Here is a 19394-nt window from a genome sequence, read left to right on the forward strand (position 1 = left end):
CATCTCTCTCTCTCTCTCTCTCTCTCTCTCTCCTCAGCCCCCCCTGGGGAGTTGGGATTGAGTTAGATTGGATCCACACAACATACTTCAAGAATGAGGAAAGTGTGGAAAATCTCAATGAGGAAACCACTTAAAAGGAATTAGGAAAGAGTGCTGGAAGAAGATGAGGAGAGGAAAAAAACAAGCCAGACATTCCCATATTCGATTGATATTTCTCAGTCCAATCAACTAAGAAATGCCATATTTTTCATAAAACTGAAGAAATATGTTTTATATCTAACTGACCCGTAATTGACCTTATGGGTCCATTTGACCAGTTAGTAATGTGAGAGGAAGGCAAGTCCAAATTCATATAGACTCTTTAAGTAGGCCATTTCCTTGGCTCACTTTAATGTCATGGGTATACAGTATATATGGGCGTGTGCACTGTACCTGTCAGTGTGCATTTGTGTGTTCACGGTGTGTCTGTTTATGTGTGCCTGCGTTCATGTGGCTGTGTGTGTCTGTGTCTGTGTGCTCATGCATGCGTAAGAGTGTGTGTGTGTGTGTGTGTTCTTGTGGGCATGGGTGGCAGGCTCTAACGATGGCACTCGGTGAAGCAGATTGCAGAGATACCTCCCATACCATTCCGGGCAGTTCGCCCGTTAGCTGCCATTGATTTTGCCTGACCTTTTGGCTCTCTCTCCCTCCCTCCCTCCTTCCCTCTCTCTCCCTCCCTCCCTCCCTGTCTCCCTCCTTCCCTTCCCCTCCCTCTGGCCGTGTCCCTCCCGTATACAGACTTACCACCTGGAACTCCAGATGCTTTCGCGCAACTGCTGACCTGCCCTTACTGCGACCGGGGCTACAAGCGCTTGACATCGCTTAAGGAGCACATCAAGTACCGCCATGAGAAGAACGAGGAGAACTTCGCCTGCCCCCTGTGCAACTACACGTTTGCTTACCGCACCCAGCTCGAGCGGCATATGGCCACGCACAAGCCAGGACGAGATCAGGTGAGAGTCATATGCCACCCGGCACCGCACACTTATTTATTTATTTCTTGTGCTGTGTTGTTTTTTTTTTTTGTAGTATTATTATTAAAGGCTGCTTCCTCGCCCCTGTGGTCCTTGTCTCTAGCTCCTGTTCCCTTTACTTTATACTTAATGCTCTGTGTAGTCCCTCAGAGGAAAGATATCATTCTGATTGGCAATCAGTATTAATTTTTCATGGCATTTTGAAGATGCAGATCTTTTTAATGGTAATAGCTCTAATTGAGGTCCCTAAATGGTTTTTTGATGGCCTCCCTTGATATGGTTTTGCAGTCTTGTGTTCACGAAAGACTGATTGTGTTAATTTCCAATTTAGACATTTTATCTGCTATTTAACTTCAATTCATATGAAATCTTTTATGTTCTTTAAAATAATCCCTGCCACGTAGATACGTTAAATAGAGCCGATATGCACTCCTGTTTGATACCTGTATACAAAGTGGAATACACACACACACACACACACACACACACACACACACACACACACATACCATGTATATTAATAGATAAATATGTTATCATAGACTCACTCCATGTTGAAATCAAAATACACAAGCATTCCATATTCCCCTGTATTTCTATTCAGTTTTTATTCGTCCCTTTAATGTTTCTGTAGTCACTCAAAGGCCTTTAGAAAGCACACTTCTTTTCATCAACATGATGTAGTGTTATGCCAATCATCAGCTCTCACCTGGTACAACACGCTGACATCGCCCCTGACAGATGGCCTATTCCAGTCCCGTACGCCTCTAATCCCCACATTATTCCCTATTTGTTGTCTCCATCATCTTGAAAGACTCTACTGATGAAAGGTCCCTTGTGCTTCCCCTGCACATTAATGCTTTAAATCAGACTATATTGAAGGCAGCAGCATGTGACCATTTGACTGGCGTTGAGCCTCGGGATATCCACAGTTGACCTTTCTCTCCTCGCGTGCCTCATATGAATGTTACATGCAGGAACTCTTCCTTATTCACCACTTCATATGTGGGACCCGTTTTTCCATATTAACTTAACTAAAAAAAAGCTTCAGTGTTAGGTTATATAATCTTTTGTATCTTGTATCTCTGCTCCCCGTGGTCTATTTATAACAGATACTCTAAATGAGTCTTCACCATTTAAGATGAAATATCACTTACTGCTTGCCAATCGAATGTAAACAGAAAGGAATCTGCCAGAACACCGCCCCCCCCCCCCCCCCCCCCCCCCTCTTACACACACATACACATACACACACCCTCGTACATATACACAGCATTCCTAACCATCTCTGAGTCACGCAGGGCAAACTAGGTCATAAAAAAACACCCATCATTTTCGAATGCCATTCACAATCAGCCGAGGCGCGCTATTGTATCATGTTAGCAGTGGCACATCTAAACTTTAGCGCCATCCTCAGAGTTAAAACTGACGCGTAAAAGGAACGGGCAAATGGGAGGTGTGTTTTTTTTTTGCGGCTGTGGCGATGGCGATGGCGGTGGCGGTGGCGGTAGCGGTGGCGGTGGCGGTGGTGGTGGTGGGGGGGGGGGGTGTGTGTTGGGGTGGTGGTAGAGGGGTGTGTGTTGGGGTGGGCACTAAGCAGCTGTTGCTGTTTGTTTATGCAACTCAGCAACAAGCGAACGGCAGGGTCCCTGGTCCCTCGCTGGTCCCTGGCTGGTCCCTCGCTGGCGCTGGGGCGTCCGCCGCGGCTCCTGCTTGATCTCTGAAGGTTGCTGCTGTTTGAACAATCCTCCCTGTGTCCCGCGTAATGCCATCTGTCTCCCCAGGAATGTAGGCAGAGTCAGCACACCCCAGCAGTTGTCAGCCTGGATCAGGGAACTGCTTCTCTCTCTCTCTCTCTTTATTTTCCCTATCTCTCTCTCTCTCTCTCTCTCTCTCTCTCTCTTTCACTCTGTCTCGCTCGTGCGCGCGCGCTCACTCGCTCACTCTCTCGTTCCGCGTGCCGAGATCTTTTGTATTTCCTAACCGTTTAACATGCTCACCTCCCACTCTGCATTAATTGTGCAAGCCTGGTGCGCCCCCCATTTACACGCACACGCCCGTTATTGTTGCTGTTATTACTATTATATTACGATTCGCTCCTTTGAATTGCAAATTCGCATGGGGCCTCGGTGTTTGTTTACCTTTGAACAGCAAATCAAGGCCCAGCCTATTTGGTGTATATTCAGATTATTAAAGGAGGTATATGACGGTTTAAATGGTCTATAAATTCTCCCATCAATTAGGAACATTTGTGATATTTATTTCTGCATACGTTCTTGTGTAATTAAGGTCACACCCAGGTGTGCAGAGAGACAGGAATATAAAATATTCAGAATCTCTCACCAGCGATTGCTCTAAATGAATAAAGTAGATCAGATTGCTGCCTCTAATGAGGGAAAAGTCTTTAAAATAGGACCTTTTTTTATTTAATTCATTATTTCTATTTTTCTGAACTGCTCTGCCAAACTACAGACTAGCTTGCCTGGCTTCTTTGCCAGAAAATTAAAAGGTACGAGCTTCCCTCTCTCATCGCGGCCTCAATTCTGCTCAGCGGAGTTGGAAGTAGAAAGACAAGATGCTGCGACGCATCTCAAGCCATTTGGCTTGTCAGGCGGCAGCTGATTGTGATTATTTACTGAACTCTTTGCCTGCTCTGTTTGACTTAAGCTTACACACGCATCCTTCTCTTCCGCAGCACCAACTGCTGAACCAGGGGGCTGGCAACCGCAAGTTCAAATGCACGGAGTGTGGCAAGGCCTTCAAATACAAGCACCATCTGAAGGAGCACCTGCGGATTCACAGTGGTGAGTAGTGCACGGGCTCGCTCGACTCCTTTTGAATATTCATTACCGCTTTCATTCAGGATTGTTGGGAACTTCACAGGGTGCACAAAGAAATCGATTGTCTTTCTTTTATTTCCTCTTTCTGTGGAACACTTGCTCTACTTTGTTGGCCTCCTTTAATCAGTCAAATTAACTAATAATCACATGAACCTCATGGCGTTCATTTGCTATTATGCTTTGGACATTTGCTCAAGTTGTTAAAAAAAAAAAAAAAAAAAACAATAATATATTATTTTTAATCAGTTAATGTTTTTTGAGTTAATATTTCATTTGGATGATTTTATATTTATACAAGTTTTAACTTTTTCTCTTTCTTCAGGTGAAAAACCGTACGAATGCCCGAACTGCAAGAAGCGCTTCTCTCACTCGGGCTCCTACAGCTCCCACATCAGCAGCAAGAAATGCATCGGCCTGATTACGGTCAACGGCAGGATGCGCAACAACATGAAGACGGGCTCCTCGCCCACGTCCGCCTCCTCCTCCCCGACCAACAGCGCCATCACCCAGCTGCGACACAAGCTGGAGAACGGCAAGCCTCTGGGCCTCCAGGACCAGTCCAACCACATGAACATCAAGACTGAACCACTGGACTTCAACGACTACAAGATGATGATGGCCTCGCACGGCTTCGGCGGACCCGGTCCCTTCATGAACGGAGGGATGGGGGGCGGAAGCCCGCTGGGGGTCCACAACTCGGCCCAGAGCCCGATGCAGCACCTGGGAATGAGCATGGAGGCGCAGCTGCTTGGCTTCCCCCATCTGGGGAACAACCTGAGCGAGGTGCAGAAGGTGCTCCAGATTGTCGACAACACTGTGTGCAGGCAGAAGATGGACTGCAAACCTGAGGACATCTCCAAGCTGAAGGCGTACATGAAGGACCTCAGCGCTCAGATGGAGGAACAGAAGCAGTCGCTGGCTTCTGCCGGTGCCCAGCAGGGGGGCCTGCCGGTGGTCAACCACAACGGGGCCACTAAAAGCATCATCGATTACACGTTGGAGAAGGTGAACGAAGCCAAAGCTTGCCTCCAGAGCTTGACGACAGACTCAAAGAGACAATTTAGCAATATCAAAAAGGAGAAATCGAATCACACAGTAGACTTAGGTACAGAAGAGAAGAAGCATAGCGAGAATAACTTAATGTTTACACCCTTCTCTTGCCAATACTGCAAAGAGGCCTTCCAAGGTCCTATACCTCTGCATCAGCATGAGCGATACATGTGCAAGATGAACGAGGAGATCAAGGCGGTCCTCCAGCCCAGTGAGAACCTGACATCCAACAAACAAGGGATGTTTGCAGAGAAGCACGCTTTGCTGCTCTCCTCTATCATCGCAGAGAAGGCCATGACAGGACCCATCAATCCATACAAGGACCACATGTCTGTTCTCAAGGCATACTTCGCCATGAACACAGAGCCGAACTCCGAGGAGCTTCTGAAGATCTCCATCGCCGTCGGTCTCCCTCAGGAATTTGTGAAGGAGTGGTTTGAGCAGAGGAAAATGTACCAGTACGGAAATGCCAGGACATCTCCCTTGGACAGGGGCAACATGGAGGTGGGTCTGCCCCCTACCCACCACACCCTGATTAAAGACTCCATGGCCGCCAGGTCCCCGGTGTCCCTGGTCAAGCCGCACGACCATATCACGTCACCCTCTCTAGCGGAGTTCCACAACAACATCAACAATTGTGACACTCCCCTCAGGCTCTCGAAAACCGCCCAGTTTACCGGAACCAAACAGATGGCGGAGAAGTTGAACCACTCCAGGAGCAACACTCCATCCCCCTTGAACCTCTCTTCTGCATCTTCAAAAAACTCCCACAGCAGCTCGTACACGCCAAACAGCTTCACGTCCGAGGACCTTCAGGCCGAGCCACTGGACCTATCACTGCCAAGACTAATGAGGGAATCCAAGCACGTCCTGTCCATGAAAAGCCAACACAAACCCAACAGCGTCCCCATCGACCACAACAACCTCTCCTCCCCCCGAGAGCACTTCGAGGAGCCCTTGAACTTGGCTTACCTGTCCAAGAAGGACTTTGCTATCTCCAATGGCAACGGCAACAACAACGGCAACCATGACAAAAGCACTAGCCACATGTTTGCCATGAACCCTTTCAGTGCCAAACCTATGTACACATCCCTACCGCCACAGAGTGCGTTTCCACCACCCACCTTCATGCCCCCGGTCCAGGCCAGCATACCAGGCCTGAGGCCGTACCCAGGGCTCGATCAGATGGGGTTCCTTCCACACATGGCCTACACTTACGCCGCGGGGGCTGCCACCTTTGCTGAGATGCAACAGAGACGAAAGTATCAGCGAAAGCAAGGCTTCCAGGTAAATAAGCCAGCGGCACTTTAACAGCCTCACAGTTTTGTTTTTTTCCATATCTGTTTTTCTTTCCCTCCCCCCTCTTATTTCTGGTGTCTCAGAAAGGATCAGTTCATTCTACTCGCTAATTAAAAGGTACTCAGAGTCTGAAATGAGGGCTCACCTGAAGCACGTTGAAGCCGCAAAGCCTCGGAGATAAACAGCTGCGGAACGAGCCCAGAGTGGCTAGGCTTCCCAGCACGCGTCATTAGTAGTATCAGCGTGTAATGGCTGTTTTAGAGGTTATGATGTGCGATTCGCCTGCTCACTTGCTTGCTGCCTGGCAGACTTCGGTGCTGAGCGCAGGCTGCATCTCAATGCCAGCTGCTCCATCCTTCCTTCCAGGACGGAGCTGCATCTGTTTGTCTGAATCAATGTGCTCCATCCCCCAGTATGGTTCATCTCAGGTGTTTTCAAAGCAGCTCCAAAGCAGTTGAGTAGCTGGCAGCACCGGCAGTGCAGCCCTGAGACAGCCCCTTCAGAAAGGGGGGTTAACTTGTCTGCTCTCATGACTCTTTGACACTTCTGGAAGCTTCTTTTTTTCTGTCTTTTTTTTTTTCGAAAGAAAAGAGTGAGAGAAAAGCCAAAATGAGTTCCAACATGGCAATGAATAATGCACAGACCCTATGTTCATTATGGCGCAGTGCTGTGGGCTGTTTAACATAGAGGGAACCATTTTGATAAAAAAAAGTATTAATAATGTTTCCTATTCTAAGTTATTAAATTAGATTTTAAAAATACAGCTAAGGGCATTTATCTCAAATTGATTGCAGAATGATAGTGCTCTGTTCTTAAAAGCCAGTGTAGCAATGTCTCCAGAATCATTGTGAGGGCACTCCTGGTGCCTCTAATGAGGGCATTGCTGCTGCTCAATTTTGGTCATTTAGTGCACCTCTTGATTTAATCATTATGAGTTGGAAATTAGAAGACTGTGGCAATATGCCCCGCAAAGGCTTTCTCTTATTATTATGACCTTCTAATGTAATAATATTTTCTCCCCATTAATTTAAGTTTAAGCCTATCGGGTTAATCTTCCCTATAAAAGAAGAACAGATAAATATAGCATTAAGGTCCTTTCATGTATAAAATTAAAGCAAATTTGAATGCAAATATATGGAATACAGTCTTATTAATCATTATTCAGAATAAGACCTCATCGGTAATATCCTGCCTTTTTTTTATATATTTCACAGTTGCAAACATTTCACATTGTGTGTAGGAGCTTTTCTTCTTCTTCTTCCCTGTAATTACTCTTTTTTTTGTGTGAATATTCTTTTGAAACGAGAGAATTCTCCTTGAGCTCCAATTACGAAAAAAATCTTTTTGAAGGCTCCAGATGAGATGTTTCGTTAGCAGGTCACAGGGAGCTATGTTTAAGTTCTCAATCAAACAGCAGAAGGTGACTATATTTAGGTGACAGGTGTGGCTTGCTTAACCCCCCCCTCCCCTCCTCTTTTCTTGGTTCTTCTATAGGGGGAGCTGCTTGACGGAACAGCAGAATATCTGTCAGGCCTGGACGACATGACAGACTCAGACTCCTGTCTGTCCCGGAGGAAGATTAAGAAGACAGAAAGTGGTATGTACGCGTGTGACTTGTGCGACAAAACATTCCAGAAGAGCAGTTCCCTCCTAAGACACAAATATGAGCACACAGGTATATACTGTTCTAGACACTTATTTTACCCCATGCTTTCCTTCATGTTTTTGTGTTACTAAACCCCTTTACATTTTTTTTCTCTTGCTTCCTCCTTTGTTTTCTCCCGCTGTTGATTTTATTTTTTCAGTTGGATGTAAAAACCAAAAAAACTCAAATAAAAACTAACATGTTTCTTTCCCATTGACAGGGTTACTGCACGATTGACCTATATCAAATTAAATGAATCTACTATTAGATGTAGAAACATAACAAAATGATATAGGCCGAAACATTTTTTTTTGGCAAGATTGGCAACACATTTATATAATTTACAGCCATTCTGCCCAGCATTTCAAGGATGGTATATCATCCAAGTCTTTTGAGGGGAGAAAGAAACATCACATTTTAGACTTAACACAGATGTGTAAATGTTTGATATGCATCTTTTTTCATTGCTTCCATTGCCAAATGTTTGGCAAGACGCATGATGGTGTGATTGCCTTGTGGTCTTAATTGGTTAGTTGATCCACTTTATGCGTTCTGCCCCTCCCTCGCCACCCTGGGAAACCCCCTATAGAGTAGTGCATCATCAGAATCAGAATCAGAATACCAGTACCAGTAGCTAGAGGAAACTCTGACCTCAGTGTATTTCCCCAGGCCTCAAATGAGTCTGCCATCACTGGAAACCAGTCTCTGGTTTGGTATAACTTACCAGTGTCTTCGGCTAACGTGACTGCGACGCAGCGTCGTGACCTCTTTTCTCTCTTTCACTCGGTTGCATCACTTTTCTTAGCAGCTCTTCTTTCTCTGGGTGTAGCAGTGGTATTCGGGCGATGGGGTCTGTGGCATGAATAGTTTGCTGGTAGTGGGAGGAGGGCGTGCAGGCCTGATCAAGCATGGCAGCTATGGAAGGTGTCAACTGGCATTCCAAGACTATTTGCGGCCAGGAATTAGCCAGATGTGCTAGCATGTGTGTAGCGAGCTGTTTGTAAAGCCTCGTCACGAGCTGTTTGAAATGCCAAAAGGGAAACTCCCGTCTTATGATTTGTATCTGATTGGCCCTCTGTATTTCCGGATCTGCTGAGTTGTAGTGAATCCAAAGTTAGGCGTGGGGGTTGGCATAGAATGGTTATAAAGGGAGAGCTATGAGGGAGGGGAGGGAGGGGGGGGGGGGCTCTCTTCCAGCATCAACGCAGGCTTTGACTTTTATTTAGCATCGTGAGGCATGACGTAATGAAGTCTCTAGCCGTCGATGCTCTCAGCTTCTGTTTCATGCTGCTCACTGTGGCACCCTGGGTTCCCAGACTAGCATGAGAAACCACACCAAAACCTGAGATGCTCCCATAGAAACCACACCAAAACCTGAGATATTCCCATAGAAACCACACCAAAACCTGAGATATTCCCATAGAAACCACACCAAAACCTGAGATGTTCCCATAGAAACCACACCAAAACCTGAGATGCTCCCATAGAAACCACAGAATCATTTTTGTTATTCTTTCTGTCTTTTTTCACAAGAAAGAATTTCATTACATTTGGAGACTCACACTAGCCTAAAGAGGCTCCAGCTCAATTCCGTGTTTTATTTGTTTATTTCTCTGCAGCAGCTCTCCGTTTGTTTGTTTGTCTGTTTGTTTGGTTTGCAATGGTTTATTTCTGTTGCATCTGTCCAGTGTGGTGCTTATACAGAAAATAAGTGTTTGTGATTCTGTTTCTCTATAGGAGGGAAGTTTGTAATGTAAACACAGGGGTGCTAGCAATGTGCCTTATTTGTACATTTAAATCAATATCAGTTCAATGTCAGTTCTCAGATTATTATATTATATGATATGATATTATATTATATTATATTAATCAGTTGTGTTCACATTAATACTTGATACTTTTGGTTACCTTGTAACTTGCATGATTTGTTTGCACAAAGTTGCGAATTTTGAACTAATCCCCCGTTTCTCCTGTTGTTTATGTCTCCGTCTCTGCAGGTAAACGACCACACCAGTGTCAAATCTGCAAGAAAGCATTCAAACACAAGCACCACCTGATCGAACATTCGAGACTGCACTCGGGCGAGAAGCCCTACCAGTGCGACAAATGCGGCAAGCGCTTCTCGCACTCGGGCTCGTACTCGCAGCACATGAACCACCGCTACTCCTACTGCAAGCGGGAGGCCGAGGAGCGGGAGGCGGCGGAGCGGGAGGCCAGGGAGAAGGGCCACCTGGAGCCCACGGAGCTGCTCATGAATCGGGCATACTTGCAGGGCATCACCCCTCAGGGCTACCCTGACCTGGAGGATCGGGAAAGGGAGCGGGAACGGGAGCGGGAGCGCGAACGGGACGCCCTCCTGCGCGAGAGCATGAACGGAGGAGGCATGAGAGAACGGCCAAAGGAAGTCGACGGAACGTACGCGAAGATCGGACGGCGAGAGGACGAGTTTGAGGAGGAAGAGGAAGAGAGTGAGAACAAGAGCATGGACACGGATCCAGACACGTTGAGGGACGAGGAAGAGAACGGAGAGCACTCCATGGACGACAGTTCGGTTGACGGGAAAACAGAAACCAAATCTGATCACGAGGACAACATGGAGGACGGCATGTAATAAAACTACTGCATTCAAAAGCTTCCCATGTCTTTCCCCCCATCCCATTCTGTTCTGATCATTATTTTTTATTTTTTTTCCAAGAACCTGCTTGATTTTATTTCAAAACACGCTGCTGTGTTGAGGCTGTACATGCACGTGCCTGAAGCTTCTGGGAAGCTTGTATTGAAGGACTCAAAAAGGGGGAGGGCGGCAAATCTGCCCTCACACACTGATCAGACGTCAGAACTGGGTGGGCGTGGGGTTGGGAAGGGAGTTGTGTAAGAAGCTGCATTATGCAAAAAGAATAAAAAAAATGAATAAATAAAATACATTTTAAAAGTTGTACAGTATTAAGGCCTAAAACTATGTGCGGTGCTAACATCCTAAAAAAACCCTGTGTTCCATAGTATTTATAGCACAAACTAGTAACTTGTACAAATTGCACTCTGCTTCTATAATCACTTCTAAAATAATAAAAAATTATTGCCTATGTATATTTATACAGTGTTGAGAAAAAAAAAAGAATCTGTGGTTTCCCCACTACAGTCATCAGTATTGTTACTTATCTTTGACTTAATATGTTGTCTATGGTTTTGCCCTGTCGTCTGGCCAGTTAGCCACACACGTAGGCCTCAGTATTTCTTTATGTGAAGGAACTTCCCACATACCTGCGTGGTTTCAAGGTATTGAAGTCTTAACTAGACGGTGTCGAGAAAGTGGAATGGGCTGGAGACTAAATGAAGGACAAAAGATGTGAACAAAGAAGGAGAAAGCCTTTGTAAGGTGTTTTTATTAAAAAGCCTTATATGCAAACCTTTTAATCTGTGTGTTTTCTGCAAGTGCCATCCTTGTATAGAGTAAAAGGAAGGTGACCTGTGTTACCTTTTTCACCAGCTTCAGTATTAAAAAAGAGAAATAGTCCACCCTATTCTTTGGAGAACCCATAACAGTATTAGAAGAATAGGTAACGGTTCCTTAGTTTACATATGTTTGTGCAATTTTCTGTATTTTTTTCCTTAACTTTTTGTCAGTATTACACCAAACCATTTGCAACAACAATTTGCATTCATTTTATTTGTAGGTTAAATAACATTTATTTATGTGGCCCATTTTGTATTTCCTCATTTTATTTATTTCATACTGTAGTGTACAGTATTATAGTTCTTCGATATATAGATATATTTTAGTAAAAAGGAACATGGCGTTGATCATTGAGGCAAATTTTACGTAAAGAGAGCATTTATTGTGTTTTGAAACATTAATTGTGAAATGCGAATTTTCAACTTATTATTTTGTTTTGTTTCTTTTATTTTCCAGTTACTGGAAATTCCAAATTTGGGAACTTTTGATACAATATTGTGAAAACACTGTATTTTCGACTGAAAAAAAAATTCCACTTTCTTCATCTTGTTTTTTTAGCTAAAAAAAATGAAGAGGGACTGTTAAAATACAATGTATGATACCATGACAGAAAAAAAGAATCTTTCCTGAAATGTCTTTGTAAAAGTATTATTGAATTTTTAATTTGTAATTTCTCTTGGACATGACCATGCTCGAATAAAAGTAGCCAAATTAAAGAACAAAAATTGCCTGCTCTCTTTCATTCCTGCCTGCATTCTCAATATATAATAGTAAGGCTCAGTTCGGATAAGAATGATGGTTTGATGAGACCAAAGTGCTATTTCCTCAAACTGTCCATTGATGCAGTGTAGTATCAAGATCAGCCTGTTCAACTCACTGGAAAGCCAGATCTGCTCCCATGTATTTCAGACAAGCCTGTCGACAGAAAATTAGATTGGGAAGAAATGACAAGCACAACGCAGGCTTATCGAGAAGGAGAGGGAGAGACCTGTTGAGCACTTGTCATAAGAAGGAAACCTGTGATGAAGGCTACTCCACTGTGAAAGAGCTTATAGCCATTAAACACTCTCTCGTTGCATGCATATTAAAAGCAACATCAAAAGACGGAGATGAAAAGGAAGGGGTTGTGCAATGCCAAACATAGAACATGCTTTGCATATTTCAATTTTTTATATTGATCCTCGTGCCATCTGATCATCCTGCATGAAGACAAGACAGAATAAAGATTGCCTTCTGACGGAAAGTACTGGAAGTGTAAACTTATCATCAGTAAGAAATGGGTCACAGAATACCAATGATACATGCAAATAACACAGACACCTGCACACATATACAAAGATGATAAGACGTGATTTGCGAAAATTGGGAGTGAATCACGTCCAAATATTCTCCTTTTCTCCGGTTCACTTTGTATTTGCTTCTAAAAACTAGTTTGTATTTGTTTATACAGAACTAGTTCCCAATGACTCACAGATGTACTGCTCCTAGTCCCGCCAGCTGACATGACCTCATAGCTCTACTAGTCCTGCCACGACTGAGTTTCCATGCGTATCATCCGTGTTTTAAGCGGTAAAGACAATGCCTAGTTTAGCATGGTTCCAAATGAGCTGTGAAGGGGGAGCTCCTCACCATGAAGATCATTGACTGAATGATGGAGACTCATCCCCCTCGTTCCACAGCAGGGCCAGGCACTACCTCCATGTCAGGTTCATAGCAAATTATGATTCTTGCCCTGCATCCAAGAAGAACATTTGAATGGCGGTGAAACCGTTCTGGCCTTCTTGTGCTTCAATATTGTCACTTTGGCTGTGTTCTTTGGCCAGGCCAGTGGTGCTCTTGGAAGAGCTTTGCCGGTGATTCATTACTAAGTTATATATATGGCCAAATGGTCCCGTGTAATATTTGCTGGTTTTGTTCTGGGGCGCACAATTCCTTCCATGAATATCTCCAAATCCAGCGGTAGCGGCGTGACATCATGTAGCTCTTGGCCTCTCGCGGCCCTTTTTGACATGCTAAAGGGTGAATGTTTCAGGTCACTCTGAGTCCTCCTACGAGAATGCAAGCAAAACTCTCACCCACACGGGAGACATTCCATTTTGATCGTAATTATGAAGCTTGATGGAAGGCTTATTTTAAGGCTTGTTTGTTAACTATTAATAGCTGATTACTAAGCAATTAATAATACAATTATTAATAGTAACATGCATCATTTTCACGCATAACTGGAGAACTGGTACACATGTGCTGGTATGATGTGTTTTATAAGGCCCTTCTTGTAAATTATTGGTTTACTGCTACATTAAAAACATTAATAAACACAACCTGAATGAAATGTACCTGTTTTATACCACATTAATAGCACCTTCTGAGTTATAGTTTGAATAACAGTTTGTGCTTGTATGGGTGTGTGTGTGTGTGTGTGTGTGTGTGTGTGTGTGTGTGTGTGTGTGTGTGTGCATGTGTGCGTGTTCTTGTGTATGTGTGTTTGTGTGACTCATTTTTCTGAGTGTATGCACACATTTTAAATATTTTTGCATTCAAAGGCTTCCCATGCAGCCCCCCCCCCCATTCTGTTCATTATTTTTTATTTGTTTTCCAATAAATTTTGTTACCTGCTTGATTTTATTTCGAAACACGCTGCTGTGTTGAGGCTGTACATGCACGTGCCTGAAGCTTGTATTGAAGGACTCAAGAAGGGGGAGGGCGGCAAATCTGCCCTCACACACTGATCAGACGTCAGAACTGGGTGGGCGTGGGGTTGGGAAGGGAGTTGTGTAAGAAGCTGCATTATACAAAAAGAATGAAAAAAATGAATAAATAAAATACATTTAAAAAGTTGTACAGTATTAAGGCCTAAAACTACATGTATGTTCGGTGCTAACATCCAAAAAAAAACCTGTGTTCCATAGTATTATTAGCACAAACTAGTAATTTGTACAAATTGCACTATGCTACCATAATCACTACAAAATCACTGTGTGAGTGTGTGCATGTGTGTGTGTGTGTGATAGTCAAATGTGCTACCTAACTTAATGACTAATTTGTGTGACTGTATTCACACATTTGTAAAGGGTTTGTGATCCGCTACAAGCTAGATAATTGAAAATGAGACCCTAATTAAATCGTTTTTGATTTTATGGATTTTTTGAGATTTCTTTTTAAGTTGCTTAACATATAGATGATGTCAAGAATGGTCCTATGCCTCCAACAAAGCAAATAAACCCTCATTAGGACACAGCGAGGTGGTGTTGGAGGTTGTAAAAGTTAAAGGGGCGATACGAAGTTCATCATTTTGACCTCATTAAATTATTCACACATCCCCATATGCTGCGGAGAGTATTCTCAGGACACGAGGCCGGACGGCTGCGGTGCAGTAGAGAGGCAGACCTGGCATTGACAGACAGACAGTTCAATGACATGGAAGGAGAAGAGGAGAGAGTGACCAGCAGGGATTAGCCAATCCGAGTGTCAGAAGGCCGGCCAGCTGTGCCGTCTGGCCCAAGTAAAGACAGACCCGGAGCAGGTGGCATGCCCGTGTGCCAGTGGTTGGGACCCAGAAAGCAAAATACAAAAAAAAAACAAGACAAACAGAAAAGAAAGAAAGAAAGAAAGGGGAAAAAAAAAAAAAACCTTCCCCTGATGGGAGATGGGTTGTGTCCACAGAACAGCTGAACTTGAGGTGCAAAATCAGCTTCAGCAAAAAACGACTTTGTGCCAACTAAGAATGTTAGTGTGCTGGCAGAGGGAAGGTTAGACATTCACAAAGGTCAGAGTTTCCAGCACAGAAAGTGGTTACCGTATATTCGTGGTAATGCACCATACATTTCTCATATTACTCTTAAGCTGCCTTTGACAAAGACCTGCTTGAGCTCAACGGCACAGCTTACCATTAAAAGACAATATAACACCAAGTGGGCACCAATTCAGAATGTGTTGGTAGAAGCATGTGTGTGTGTGTGCGTGTGTGTGTGTGTGTGTGTGTGTGTGTGTGTGTGTGTGTGTTTGCCATGGGAGAGTGAGGGATGTCTGGTGCCCGTCTCACACACACACACACACACAGTCTGAGTGTCACCACTTCCACCACGTTCAGTTTTTACTGGGCATTCACCAGGCATTCCATAGGGTGATGTATGCAGCAGGTGCAGGGCGGGGGGGGGGGGGGGGGCAGAGGGTGGGGTGGGTGGGTGGGACGGGGGGGGTCAGTGAGTGGCAGAAAGACAAGAAAGCTCTCCAAGTCTGAGGAGGTGCTGGGCTGGGATGGTGTGGGAACAGCCTGCCCTGCTCGGAGTTTTCTCAGAGGCTTTTTTTTTTTTCTTTTTCTTTTTTTCATTCTTTTCTTCTGTTCCAGGAGATGCCAACGGTGGAGGCTGGCATTTTGTCTCGTCTCTGAGAAAGAACACGTCAGGAAGAGGGGAGAAACATGTGCACTGACACATATACGCAAGAACTGGTTCAATGGGAAGCTATTACTCCATTACCGCACCACCTTACCCCATCCCAAAAAATTAAAAATGGTGATAGGGTATTATCTTCAAGGGAGTTGGAATGCCTTCAACCTTTCTTTACACATCCCAAGTGGTCTATTAAGCTTCAGAAGTCCTCTGACCAATTTAGTTTAAGCTCCATGGAGGTGCTGCAGAATGACTTTTTAATGAAAAGCCTGATTTTATTTAAGATTTTCTTTCCCTGGTATTCATAAAAGGTGGAATTATTCTAAAATAACATATTCTGAAATTCTTCTGGGATGCTGAGGCAATGTATTATGGGAAATGTTTCAAGCTAGTTCCGCTGCCTTGTCTCCATTTTGGTCAGTGTGGTATCACCTGCCTCTAAATACTCTCACAGCCACGTAGTGTAAATAACAATACAAAAAAATAAATAATAATAATAATAATAAAAAACCTCACACTGGCTATTTGTCATCTCCAAAACACAGTGTGAGATGAATACAGAAATAAATATCAAAAATATCACTTAATGTCCTAAAACAGAAATGATGAAACACGAGTAGTGACAGACATTAGATATTACTTACTTTACTAAATATTGTGTTTTATAAACAATTGAAGTTGTGCGGTACAGTGATATGTTGCATTATAAATACAGTTATAAAATATTTTAGGAATCAGTGCCCGGTCAATATTACGGGTATTTTTAGGGAAACTATATTATACATTCACCATAACAGCAACAGAAAACCTGTCATATGAGGTCATGAAAAATAGAAAATGCAAGTCAACACCTGGTCAGCTTGATGCTACTAGCCACCCTTTGCCTTTCATCCCAGCAGGTTGATATGAGTCTGTGGTCTGTTCTGGCCCAGACCGATGAGATGAAATGGCCCTGTAGCAGATAGGAGTCTTTGTCATAGCTATTCAATGCTTTCTGTCCGTGCTGGAATATCCATCGCTTGTAATGAACGTTAAGAGCATCACACTAACAAGCTTCTTGGCTGTCATGTCCCCGCAGAAAATAATCATGGTATGTGCGGCCCGAAAGCATGAGGTGGCCAGCCTTCATGCCAGTTGTTTCAATTTGGATCAGGGGAAACGAGGGGAGTGGAGGGCTGCTGAGGAAAAAAAGACAACAACAAAAAAAATGAAAAACAGATTATTATGTGTTTTGCCAATGTGTTGGTGGAATCTTTTGATATGCACCAGCACAGGACCTGACGCAGAGCAGCGACGGCGATGGCTGACTGGTGATTAGGATGCTCCATCATGGCCGTGCCTGCAGAGCCTCAGCTGGGGACGGGGAACATCACTCATTACCCGTTTCTAGGGGAGCGCCATTCTCACACCGGCACAGCATGCCAGGGAAGGTATAATCATATCTCCTCAGATTAGCGGTCAGTTATGGTGACACAGATTGTCTGTGCCAAGGGATGATCCAGACGTGATTAAAAAATCGGCAAAGACAAAGTGACACTTCTTTAACCTTATCAACGCTAACGGTAACGCCACCGATCCTTTCTCCAGCCCCGTGTGATTATCCAGGTTCATGAGAGGTGATGTGCGTGGTAGAGGGGAGGAGGGAGTGCTTGCCTTAGGGTGTCTCTGCACACACACACACACACACACACACACTCACAAACACACACACACGCACAGACATACACACACAGACATACACACACAGACATACAAGAAAACACACACACACACGCAGACATACACACAAACACACACACACACAAGCACACAGATGCGCGGGTGCGCACACACACACACACACACACACACACACACACACACAAACTTTACAGTGCATATTCATTTTGTCACACAAACCCCCTTCACAAATGATGGTGAACCTTTCATGATGGCTGCATGCATTTTTTATGAATGCATCATGAAAATGGGGGCTGATGGCTCAGACCTCAAGATCACTAATACAGTCCTGTCCTCTTGACTTAATTAAACATGGGTCCTACCAGAGAGATGATGGGGGGAGAGGCATCTTCCTCATGGGTCCGACCAGGGAGATGATGGGAAAGGCATCTGACTTGTGTTCAGAGTCTACAGACAAGCTGGATCTGCCCTGTGACCGTTGTCTACCAGATATGTTGTGTGTATACGTATATAGACTTAACGAGGGGACCAAGTGATTATGAACAATAAGGTAAATCCTTAATAAGTATCACAGGTAAGAATTCATCATTTGGTTAGGTAAGGGTTGAGAGACCATAGCCTATTTATTTGTGTGGTTGGTGCCTGACAGACATATGATTATACTCAGTAAAAGAGACATTCCCTTTCTTTTTAAAGGACTGTACGTTTTTTTAACATGCTGTATGGTGATAGATAATTATTTCAGACAAATATATTAACCATGACCTCGTATAGTGAAACCTTTGTGTGGGATTGAATGCAAAAAAAAATTTCTTTAAGGCAAGCATTCACTTGTATCCTATAGGGATTAGGCCTAATGACAGAAGTTAATTATATTAAATGTAATTTTTAAAAACAGTTCATGAACCGCAAATTATACTTAAGATCACTCCTTAATGCTATTACCAGTAATTATATGTATTAATATCTCCAGGAAGGTGTCAGAGGCGACCACTGTTCTATAAAAGTGTCACGCACTATACAGACCTTTTCTCTCGTCTGCGTTCAAAAATGACTTTCAAAACCTGTTATAAGCGTTATACATTTACTTTGCTTTTTCAATGGCGCCAAAATGGGAGAAAAAAAACGTTTCCTTCCTTGTACGTTTGAGATCATGTGTTATGGTCATCTTGTGTCAATTGCCTGTAATATTACCCTAATTTCACAGATTGTCTCTGAAGCCTCTTATTTGGAGGGTTTTTATTGAGCTCTTTGTTTTACTTGACCAGTGCTCAGAGCTGCAGTGCTGCCAGAGGCCTCCACTGATGCCCAGTCCCAGGATCACCTCATCTGTCATGTAATGGATGAGCTGAACAATCAGGGTACAGTGTGTCCTTTTTAATGCAGTGAGAGTGGAAGATCAGATTGATTAAATGACAGATGCCTGCTTTTCTCCTGGTTGACAGTAATATTTTTTGCATAGTAATGATATTTGATGTCTTCACAGCGTGTTAAAGGAGTCGTCTACACATGAATGATATTTCAGTCACTCAGTTTCCCTCTCCAAACTGAGTGTGTTCTAGCTTGTGTGAGTAGGTAGGCTGTATAGCATGGTGTTGAGTGTGTACTAGCTTGTGTGAGTAGGTAGACTGTACAGCATGGTGTTGAGTGTGTACTAGCTTGTGTGAGTAGGTAGGCTGTATAGCATGGTGTTGAGTGTGTACTAGCTTCTGTGAGTAGGTAGGCTGTATAGCATGGTGTTGAGTGTGTACTAGCTTTTGTGAGTAGGCTGTATAGCATGGTGTTGAGTGCCCTGTTTCTCTCCATGGGTAATGGGTGATTTATGAAACATGGCTTACCAAGCTACACAGTCTCTCTCTTTCTCTCTCTCACTCTCTCTCTCTCTCACACACACACACGCACACGCACACACTCTGCTGGTAATTAGAGTTGTGATTCCTTTCAAAGAAATGATTTTTAATGATTAGCTGAAGAGGGACAGCCTTTCTAAAGCACACACCAAGTGCTGTAGAAGGGGGGGAG

General features: G+C 43.9%; 1 protein-coding gene across 3 annotated transcripts in view; it reads left to right on the top strand.

The window, feature by feature from the left end:
• The window catches only part of zeb2b (zinc finger E-box binding homeobox 2b), an 86140-nt gene extending 74114 nt beyond the window's left edge, over positions 1 to 12026 (top strand). For 2 of the 3 annotated variants that reach the window (XM_012833713.3, XM_031558930.2), the window contains exons 6-10: positions 778 to 992; positions 3709 to 3817; positions 4176 to 6190; positions 7697 to 7877; positions 9845 to 12026. In XM_012833713.3, coding sequence (XP_012689167.2) covers positions 778 to 992; positions 3709 to 3817; positions 4176 to 6190; positions 7697 to 7877; positions 9845 to 10458 — 3134 coding nt within the window. In that variant the 3' untranslated portion in view covers positions 10459 to 12026. The remainder of the gene's footprint in view (positions 1 to 777; positions 993 to 3708; positions 3818 to 4175; positions 6191 to 7696; positions 7878 to 9844) is intronic. The other variant, XM_012833714.3, reaches the window with a different exon arrangement.
• The last annotated feature ends 7368 nt before the right edge of the window (positions 12027 to 19394 follow it).

Source organism: Clupea harengus, chromosome 21 (assembly GCF_900700415.2).
Source record: "Clupea harengus chromosome 21, Ch_v2.0.2, whole genome shotgun sequence".
Classification (NCBI taxonomy): domain Eukaryota; kingdom Metazoa; phylum Chordata; class Actinopteri; order Clupeiformes; family Clupeidae; genus Clupea; species Clupea harengus.